At 44.7% G+C, this 10426-nt stretch overlaps 1 protein-coding gene across 4 annotated transcripts; it reads left to right on the top strand.

Annotated features, from left to right (window-relative positions):
- The first annotated feature begins 1092 nt into the window (after positions 1-1092).
- Positions 1093-10401, top strand: mki67 (marker of proliferation Ki-67). 4 transcript variants are annotated; one of them, XM_079182631.1, is made up of 17 exons: positions 1093-1226; positions 1741-1843; positions 2287-2368; positions 2632-2747; positions 3334-3403; positions 3528-3591; positions 3987-4658; positions 4783-5006; positions 5117-5408; positions 5708-5829; positions 6025-6202; positions 6312-6455; positions 6577-7169; positions 7266-7314; positions 7449-7532; positions 7760-8674; positions 8813-10401. In XM_079182631.1, exons 2-17 carry the CDS (start codon positions 1755-1757, stop codon positions 10378-10380), a joined length of 5262 nt encoding a protein of 1753 aa, XP_079038757.1. In that variant the 5' UTR covers positions 1093-1226; positions 1741-1754; the 3' UTR covers positions 10381-10401. The 4 variants fall into 4 exon arrangements, with proteins under 4 accessions (XP_079038757.1, XP_079038759.1, XP_079038758.1 ...); XM_079182633.1 differs by having other exon boundaries at positions 1095-1231; positions 7269-7314; XM_079182632.1 differs by having other exon boundaries at positions 1095-1231; positions 8816-10401.
- Positions 10402-10426: the final 25 nt, after the last annotated feature.

Raw genomic sequence — 10426 nt, 5'->3', positions numbered from 1 at the left:
CTAAGGCGAAGACAACACAATCATCAAATTGTTACTTGATGGTGTGGATTAGACCCAAGCAGACAAATCGGCACTTGATTTTACACCTGTAATGGATTATTTTAAAAGTAGTTGGCGCACCTAATCTGGCAACCACTGTCTATAATCACAATGAAACACGTTGCATGCATTGCACAAAAAATAGGAAAATTAATCATTTGTTCTCCCATTAGCCATTTTTTTAACAGACTTATTTTGGGAGCATATAATTGCAATGCGCGCCTATAAGCATTTTTCACCAAAATGTCAAAATCCTACAGCAGAAATTCAGAGCTGCCACTAATAACATTAGTGATGGCTCTGTTCCATTTAGGTGTTTCACTAAGCCCAACCAATAAACCAGTAGGCTATACATAATACCATGGCTCCTCAACTTGAACACTTTATTGAAAAACAGCCCTCATTGATATTATTAATTACACTTGTGTTTTTTTTCTGCAATGAAATGTCAAAGTTCCTTGTGTGAAAACAGTCCGTTATGATTATGTACAACAAATACAGTACTATCAATAATAGCTACTCAATACTTTGATATCATGTATGTTAAACCCATATAACAGAAGATCCATTCTAGTCTTTTGACGTTCATGAAAAACCTCTTTAAAAAAAGAAACCTTTAATATATATGTTTACAACATTAGAAGTGCCTAAAGCTTCAGCACGGACCAGTCTAGGCCCTGGAGAAACCGTATGCTCCGCCCTCTTGTCGAATAGTGACGTTTCAACCAATCACAATCCTTCGCGCGGAATTTCAAACATTTTCAAATCAGATTCCCTTTACCGAAGTACGATTGTTCCGCCAAATTCGTAAACAAAATAGTCCCTTTCATGTAAACTCAGGTTAAATGTTATGCTGGTAACGAAAAAGTGTGAAATGTAGTAACGTAAAATCCAACTATTGTTTGTAACCCAAAACATCAGTTAATCATAGTTGTTTAAGGTTACTGTGTGTCTGTAGTGTGGCGGAGTGATACTACGGCATGTATCTGGAAGCGGCGAGTAAAGCCAAGGGACGTATGGACAAGGTAGCATACGTTAGCCATTCGTCGTAGTACATCGTAGTGCATGGTAGGATATCAATAGTAGGTTTAGTCTGATATGATACCATAGTAAAACTACTCTTTGTCACATCCGGGTCGATGTTTATGGACTGCCAGAAGTTGACATTTCTTTGAGCGGACTTCCAGGTAAGGTAAGACTAAAACACCAAACGTTACTAATGTGTTTCATCGTGTAGTTAAATATTAGGCCATATCACGTTCGTCGATTGTAGCTAGTTTAGCGTTACACGCCTAGTTAAAAAACGTATGTTGTTTAGTAGTTAGTTGACATCGATTTCTGACTTAACTGTAACATTGCCATCGTGGCGCCGTTGCACGTGGGGTTTTGCAGTATTGCCAGCAGTGTGTTTTAACTTCACGTTACACTAACTACGACCTGCTGACAAGTTATTTAAAAGTGTAACGTGACGTTGGACAAAGCGTTATTAGCTAACGTTAAATTGCTAAAGATATCTTTGAGTATATAAATGATGTTTTGTCGCAGACAGTTGGCCTTCCGTTGGTTGCATGTTTCTGGAAGGCTTCTTCCTAACGATAGCACGCTATTCTCCAATAAAACAGATAAATAAGTTGATTTGATGTTGCTGTTGTTAAAGGACTTGGCCCGGTCGTGACACTAGTGTTTTGCTCGTGTTCCCAGGTAACGTTACGAAAATGCCATTGCATGGGAAGATAGTGGTGATCAAGAGGACTGGAGGAGATGGCACAGAGTTTCCTCTTACTGCCGCATGCTTGTTTGGAAGGTGAGCTCACTAAAGTCGCATTTGGTGGATATAATGTTAGATCGCCATGTCACGTGTAACTTCAGTTATTTCAAGATTAAACCTCCTTTCGTTTCCTGTGTTTAATTCTAATTGCACTAGCTTTATTTTATTTTTTATCGTAAGATGGATATGTTAACTACAATAACGCATGCTAAAAGAAACCACATGTTGTGTCGGAGCCAGCATTCACTATGTGTAGCCATGATGAGCCGTGCTGTTGAACCCCTTGTGGCCTGGAGGCGGGACATCTGCTGATGACGTCAGAATCTGGTCTTTCACCAAAGACAACTTCCTCCTCACTGTGTGTGTGTGTGTGTGTGTGTGTGTGTGTGTGTGTATATGTACATACATACATAAAGTTAGTTACATGTCAGCTGACGCGTCTCTTTTATTCACACATTTGTTTCTTTGCGGTCTTGCAGGAAGCCCGACTGCGATATCCGTATTCAGCTTCCTCAAGTCTCCAAGGAGCATTGCCGAATTGACTTGAATGAAAATAAAGAGGTAACGACACATTTTGAACGTGACTACATTAACGTGTTTCAACCTAGTAGGATGTCTGGGCTAATATGGAATTGTTACTGAATAGTCACATCGATGTCTTCGTGTTGTGGTCATCACAATGTTAATTTTGTAGATGCTTGAATCACGTGTGCATTCACTGTGGGGGGGGGTTATGACCCAGATAGAAGTAGAAGCCTGGCTGACGCTGGTCCTCTGCTTCGACAGACTGTATTTATGGTGACGCTTATGTTTGTCTCTCCCAGATCATTTTGACAAATTTGAGCTCAGCGAATCCAACCCTTGTCAACGGAGAGGTTTTGCAGCAATCTGAGCGTCTGAAGCACGGAGATGTGATAACTGTTATTGATCGTTCTTTCAGGTGAGTGCGACGCGAACGTTTTGAGTTTGTCAGTGTGATTTGCACTTGAGTACTATGATCTTCAAGAGCATCCTCTTTTATTAATGATCATTATTTAGTGAAGCTTTATTTGTACCGTGGTAGATTTTATAGAGAAATGATCGTGCAATATATTTAAATCAAAAATCAGTTGCTGCTCCACTTTGCAGTGTTTACTGCCCACGGAACAGACGTTACTTCGTCTGAATTTCCACATCTACTCTGTTAACTGAACGATGTGAGCATAAGCTGCTACCGCCAGACCTCCCACCATTTTACTATCCATAGTCAACGTGCTGTTTCATTATATCTCTCACCAGCAGCTCTTTCTATTTCTCTACAAGAGTTTTACACTCTGTTCCCACATTTACCATTTGTTCCTCTTGATGGTTCCGCCTCTCCTCATATGTGCCTGTGCTTCCCAAAGCACATTAGAGCGAAGTACGGGCAGGCTGTATTTAAACGGCACACGTTATTTTGGGGAACGGGAATCCCGTGGTGTCGTTTCCCAAATGTTACCACTTTCATGAGGTCGTACTTACATTTTGTTGCTGATTTGTCATTTCAGGTTTGAGTACCCGCCACCACCCACGCCGAAGAAGAGGTCTTCCATAGGAGGCAAAACTGAAACCCTCAAAGTAACCATCCCATTATTTATCTCCTCACTAGAGCAGTGCAGCCTTCCCGATGTCTTGAATTTGCCTCCACTGCTGATAATTTGATTATCTTATACATGTGTTCACAAAAGTGTCTCCTGTCTAGGTTCTTCAGAATCAACACGTTTCCGCTGAAACTGGAGAAAAAAGGAGCTCTGAAGCTTCCACAGGTGAGACAGTGATTTTTCTGAATTGGAGATTTAAGAGTTTAATATTTCAAGATAATGTTGCACAATTAACAGTCGGTGTGCATTCCCAGAATTAGTATTTCTGTTGCAGGTTAATAAACATCATAGAATACAAATTTGTCCAAATGTTTTGAAAATGGAGATAATAAACCATTGAAATCTAGTATTAGTAGTCTATATTCGAGCCAGTGTCCTATCAAACAGATCATTTACAAAATGCAAGGCGTTGTTATGTATTTTTTTTTTCATGTTTAGCTCAAAACAAAAATGTTTTTCTGTCTTCCTGTCCCAACCCACTCTGTTCCATTTAAAGGGATTTTGGTTCCTGTATTTTTTCTCATGTCTAACACTGTTTTGTTGTTTCTTCTCATTGTAAGACCCTCATCTTAAAGATGGAACTAACCATGAAAACATCCAGCGACCCCTGGAGAAAACAGTGGAGATGGAGACCAAGGAGGGTGATGGCCTGCAGCAAAGCAAGACGGCCTCCCCCTTCAACGATCTGTATCAAATGATCAAAAAGTCCCTGGATGTCAAGACCCCTCGGACATCATCTGCCAGTGTGCTTCAAACACCCACCTCGAGGTTTTGCACCCCAAAACCTGCTGCAGTCAGGAAAAATGATGGAAAACCTGTCATTTCCACAGAAGACCACATCACCCCGAAGAAGGAGGAAGCTGAAGTCTCTTCTGTCGCTGACGAAGCTAAGACGGAGGCTGGAAACGTAAGTAACGGGACCCCAACGTCTGTGAAGAAGCAGAGGAGCTCCTTCCAGTTTCCTTCCCCTGAGATCGCCAGACCGGAGGTTCAAGACGCTGAAAATGCTGCCGGGTCCGAAGCAACTTCCCCCCAGAAGAGAATCCGTACACCTCCCAAGAGGTTTACTGCCTGTGAGGGTGTAGAGCAAATTTCTGCAACGCCCAAATCACCCGTGAGACGGAGAAGCAAAGAGGCCAAACCGGCAGAGACGAAGGAACAAGAAGAGGAAGCAGTTACTCCTCCCAAAACAGAGCGTCTTCGAAAGGCATCACCAAGGAGCTCAGGGAAAGGTGAGAGACTGTAATACTCTATTGTTTCTCTTTGTTAACCCAATCGCAGTAATTATTCAAGCCTGCTATGTTCACGTGTTTGGTTGTTATTGATGTAAAATCCTGTTTTCAATTCATTTCTCAGGGAAAGAGACGTCCAAGAAACGTAAAAGTGAAGAACTTGGGGCCGACTTGCCCACCTCCCAGATGAAGAAGAAGCGGGTTTCCTTTGGAGGCTCCCTGTGTCCCGAGTTATTCGACAAACGTCTGCCTCCCAACAGTCCGCTACGTAAAGGGGCCGATCCGCACTGTGTGACTAAACCCAGACAGTCACTCCTTCGACGAGCATCAGCCACTGGCTTGTTCAAGGTGAGACTTAAGTGGAGAATGATAGGTCAAACTATTTGAGTCATCAGATGCGTATAAATGTTATCCATCTTATAATTCTATTTCAAATGGAATCTTTTTATTTTTTGCAGGACAAAAAGGAGCGTTCAGGTAGCCCTAAGTCTCCAACAACTGGAAAGACTTCGCCAAAATCCAGGTCTCCCAAGGCTGCGTCTCCAGCAAGGGGAAAGTCTCCCACTGTGCAAGGGCGCTTCTCTGTGTCCCACATCATCACGCCATCTCCAGTTGCAGACGATGCCGCGACTGAACAGGCGTCTGTAGTCGCTGCAACTCCTCTGAGGAGGAGGAGCACCTCACGGGAGACTCCAAGTCTGGTAAAAGTAATGCGCAGAAGAAGTGGCGTTTCACGGGCGTCTATGAAAGGTATGTTGGACCCTGAGGTGCATAATACGTCTCTTACGTTGGGATTGTTGTCTTTGTTCCTTGCATTGTAGCATCAATAGAAAGAAGAAAAAAATGTCCTTTATGTAAAGAGCGATGCTGAAAGCCATTCAACTTCCATGTTTGCCATTCAGTTTTATCACCGAGGTTAAATTCAGCACATCATATCTTATTTCATCTGTCTGTCATTTATTATTATTATTAAATGAAAACCGTACCCAGACAATGCGGTCGATGTCTGATGTTTGTTAATATTTTTTTTACTTTTGGTATCTTTACAGTCAAAAATTCCTGGGCAGAAGTTGTGAGATTTGGGCAAAATAAGACTCAAGTGGCAGCTCCAGCTAAAAAAATAGTCACCAAAAAGACAATGAAGAAGAAGAAGACTGTCTCCAAACCACAGGTAAAGTACCACACTGAGGATTACATGGTCCATTAACGTCATTGTAACAACTTTGCAACAATCATAACTTGTTGGACCCATTATTCTAATCAAAGGACATACTGCATGTCCACTGTTACTGTAGTACGCGTATGTCGTTGTGTGATGTTGGCATAGTTAAAACTACAGAGACGATATCTTCCTCGATCTCCTCAGACCCCTGTGAGAAAGCTCGACAGCCATGTCAGCACTGGACACGCAGATTCACCCGTTACCATCGTGGTGGGCAGAGCGCACAAAGAAAAAGTCGTCCAGCCGACTGGTGCCGCACCAAAACTGGTCCCCAATATCGCTCTCTTTAAAAAGAACACGGAGATTGACGAGGACTTGACAGGTAATTGACTATTTGTCATCCCAACCAATGGGAAGAATTTTAATTACTCTAGTAATGTAATTTGGATTTTCAGTATTGCACCTGCTTATGTTGTGTGTTGTGGTTTCAGGAATCTCTGAGATGTTACAAACCCCCGCAAATGAACAGAGGACGAGATCTGTGATCGATGGGAACGACGCCCCAAAGACACTGGTGGGAGGTCTGGGCACATCGGTGGTGGAACCATCAGTGTTGAACACACCGGAGGAGACAGGTACAGTCTGGTGGTGTTAGTGATTACAGGGGAGAGCTGAAGCATCATCACTAAGTCTACGGGGTTTGTCAGATTAAGCCAGTTGGGTAATTGAATGTTATAAATGTGATTTGTTTTACAGGTGAAATGATGGTGTCTCCGATGAGTGTTACATCTACAGTAAAAGACAGAAGCTACAACAGCGAGGCAGTCCAACGCCTCTTTGATAATGACCAAGAATCCAGCATCGTTAGCGTCGTCCCCGCCGTGGAACTTCTGACCACTCCCAAACAGAAGCCTGAACAACAAGAGGGCCTCACTGAAGCTACGGGAATTTGTGAGACTCCACAACCGGAGGTTGAGCTTCTTGAAGACGGTGGAAAACCTGTGGAAGCTCCCAAAGCGCCAGAGGCCAGTGAGGTACTCGTGAAGACGCCAGCACGCGTGCAAGAATCAGAAGACGCGACAGCCGACAGCGTGAAGAGCTCCCCGTTGGTGTGTCTCACAGGTGGCAAGAGAATAGCAAAGACCCCCAAGAAGAAAAGTGCTCCAGTGGAAGATATGGTCGGTGTGAAGAGGCTCATGAAAACCCCCAGAGTGAAGGGCCAACCTGTCGAGGAGAACTTCGGTATTAAGAGACTTGTGAAAACGCCGAGGCTGAGCGGTGCTGCACCGGTGGAAGAGCTCATGGAGGAGCCACTGGCTGAACCCTCAGCACAGCCGGAGACCAAAGAGGTGAACACTGCTAAAAGCTTCTTGTTAGGATTGTAAATGTTAGGTATATATGTTAGTGCCGATTGTCTAAATAGTTTTTGATTATTTTTTTTTTAGCAGGTTGCAGATCAAACTCCTCTGGATTGTGATGAAGACGTAGCAAAAGGTAAGTCTGTGCTTAGGTCTGATTATAAATATATTGGAGGTATTAGATGTCATTACTTGCAGTGTTTCTGTAAACTGCATTACATTGATGAGCCGACTGATGATTTTATTGTCTTCACTATCTTTTTTTTAAAGAACTAGTCTTTGCCCTCGAGGAGCCACGAGATGACGTGCCAACAGATGTGATTGCTGATGTTCCCCAAGATGACAAAGAAAAGGGTATGTTGACTAATTATCTCTTTTCATTAGTTTGTTAAATATTACTTCTAAGTAGATTATATAGAACATGAACTCTGAGAGATGTTTTCAGAAACGTTGTGGAAATTCTGCACATTGATATACATCAAGATAGAAGTCTGCTCTAAAAACATATTTTAATGTAATTTTAGTCCTAATAGAAGCTACCTTTCCTGTCTTTAATCTGAATATTGTTTGTCTTATTCTAGAAGCCGATGCAAATGAAGTAGAGACCCTCTCTCAAGCAGCTGTAGATGAGAAGTTACCTGAGGAACAACCTGAAGTGGAAGCTGCTTCTATCAAAGTCACAGAAACGGAAACGTCTGCCACAGATCCTGACCATGAGAAATCTGTTTTAGACAGCACGCTTAAAACGGTCGAATCTCTTGCAGCTGATGCAGCAGAACACAGTGACGAAGCTGTCGTCTCTGCTCCAGTCAGAGGAAGAAGAGGGAAGAAAACCGAAGCCACAGCACCGCCCGCTGTTAGACAGTCGAGAGGCAGAAATGCAAAGTCTCAAGAAAGCCCCGCTGAGGATCAACCTGAAATGCAAAGTGAGTCTGTTACTGCAGACGCTCAACCGCAGCAAGCAACACTGGCGACTGAGATTTCCTCTGAAGCTGTGAGTGACCAGACGTCTCCAATAAATGAAAATGAGGCCACGCCCACCGAGGAGGAAGCTGTCGTGAAGCCCACCAGAAGAAGAAAGCCTAAAACCGCTGTTGAGCCTCCTCAGACCGAGCAAAGTGAGTCTGTTGCTGCAGACGCTCAACCTGAGAAGTCCATTCCTGCTCTTGAAAAACCCAAAAGAGGGAGAAAGCCAAAACCCGATGCTGTTGAACAAAACGAGGTGGCGGAAGACTCCGTCGTTGCTGTGGAGACCAAGCAGCAGCCTCCAGTCAGGGCTAAGAGAGGAAGAACTGCTAAACAGGAAGAAAAGCTAGAGTCTTCATCAGTTGAGACCATCAACCATGAAGCCAGCGGCAGTGCAGCGCCCCTGGAGAAGGCTGTGTTGAAGCCCAAGCGAGGGAGAAAAGCTAAACAACCTGAAGAGTCGGTGGCGGAGCAGCGAGATGCGTCTACTTCTCACAGTGAGGATGTTCCTCAAGCTGACACGACAAAAGGTATGCCAACTGTCCTGTTTGTTTCTGCTGTCATGTTATTGGTTTAATCTGAATCACTTAAACTGTATTCTGACTCCGTGCAACACATGTGAAAGTGAGGTCATGTGTTTAATGAGTTTTCTCCTGTTGTTTTTGAAGCAGATGCCATGGAAACTGCTCCTCAGGCGCCTGTAACTGAGAGTCTACCTGAAGAAGAAACGAGCAAAGTCACAGAAATGGACGCAGCCGTTCAGAAGAAATCTGGTCGAGGCAGAAAGGTGAAACCGGTGGAGTCCGTCTCCGCCGAGGAGAAGCAGGAGGCAGCGGAGATCTGTGACGAAGCGGTCGTCTCTGCTCCAGTCAGAGTAAGAAGAGGGAAGAAAACCGAAGCCACAGCACCGCCCGCTGTTAGACAGTCAAGAGGCAGAAATGCAAAGTCTCAAGGAAGCGTCGCTGAGGATCAACCTGAAATGGCCCCAGAGAACGCTGCGGAAGCAACACTGGTGACTGAGATTTCCTCTGAAGCTGTGAGTGACCAGACGTCTCCAATAAATGAAAATGAGGCCACGCCCACTGAAGAGGAAGCTGTCGTGAAGCCCACCAGAAGAAGAAAGCCTAAACAAACCGCTGTTGAGCCTCCTCAGACCGAGCAAAGTGAGTCTGTTGCTGCAGACGCTCAACCTCAGAAGTCCATTCCTGCTCTTGAAAAACCCAAAAGAGGGAGAAAGGCTAAACTCGATGCTGTTGAACAAAACGAGGTGGCGGAAGACTCCATCGTTGCTGTGGAGACCAAGCAGCAGCCTCAGCCTCCAGTCAGGGCTAAGAGAGGAAAAACTGCTAAACAGGAAGAAGAAAAGCTAGAGTCTTCATCAGCTGAGACCACTAAATCCCAGGAGCCGGCTAAAAGATTGAAAAGAACCAGGAAGGCAGAGCAAGACCGAGAAGAAGCCATTGAAATGGTTCTCCCAGAGGAGGCTGAAGCTCCACTTGTTGCTGAGCAGGCTGCAAAACCCAAGAGAGGAGGACGTAAAGCCACCGAGGTCAGTGCCACAGACAAAGTTAAACGCGGTACCAGAGGAAAACGAGTTGCTGAAGAGGGTGGAGTCACTTCTGTACCAGAGGCGAAGGCTGACGAGAAGAATAATTCTGAGCCAGCCGCTCCAGTCATGAAACAGAGCAGAGCAAGGGGGACGAAGGCTTCCATAAAAAAAGAGGTTTCACAAGCCGTTCCAGCCAAGAGAGCCCGTCGAGGTGCGGCTCCCCTTGAGGAGACTAATGCAGAATCCACAGTCCAGGTTTCAGAGCCTTCAGTAGAACCAGCCAAAAAGAGCCGACGGGCAGCAGCAAAGCCTGCAGCGAGTGAAGCCACGGTGACCAGTGAGCGGGCAGAGCCCACTGAAGACGTCGTAGAAGACACAAAAAGATCCGTCAAGTGGAAAGCAGAGTTAGAAGTCATCGAAATTCCAAAGGTAACACCTGCGAAGGCAGTCCGAGGTAAAAAGTCAAAACTTGGAGGCCAAGTCGACGCAGAAAGCAAAACCGTTTCAAAGGCTGCTGACAGAACTGAAGAGGAGGATCTCTCAGACAAAGTTGTGGAAGCTCAGCCCGTCAAGAGAACCAGGAGAGGGCCAAAGGTCGCCGATGTGACCGCTGACGAAGTCACAAGTCAGGTTGAAAGTGTCGAGGCACCGCCCAAAACCCGAAGAGGAAAAGCAGCAAAGAAATAAAGCATTTGTATATTTTGTTCATTCCAATGCCTCTTTATACCTCTCC

The sequence above is a fragment of the Pholis gunnellus genome, assembly GCF_910591455.1.
Source record: "Pholis gunnellus genome assembly, chromosome: 21".
In the NCBI taxonomy this organism is placed as follows: Eukaryota; Metazoa; Chordata; class Actinopteri; order Perciformes; family Pholidae; genus Pholis; species Pholis gunnellus.
This window is presented reverse-complemented; position numbering and strand designations above follow the sequence as displayed.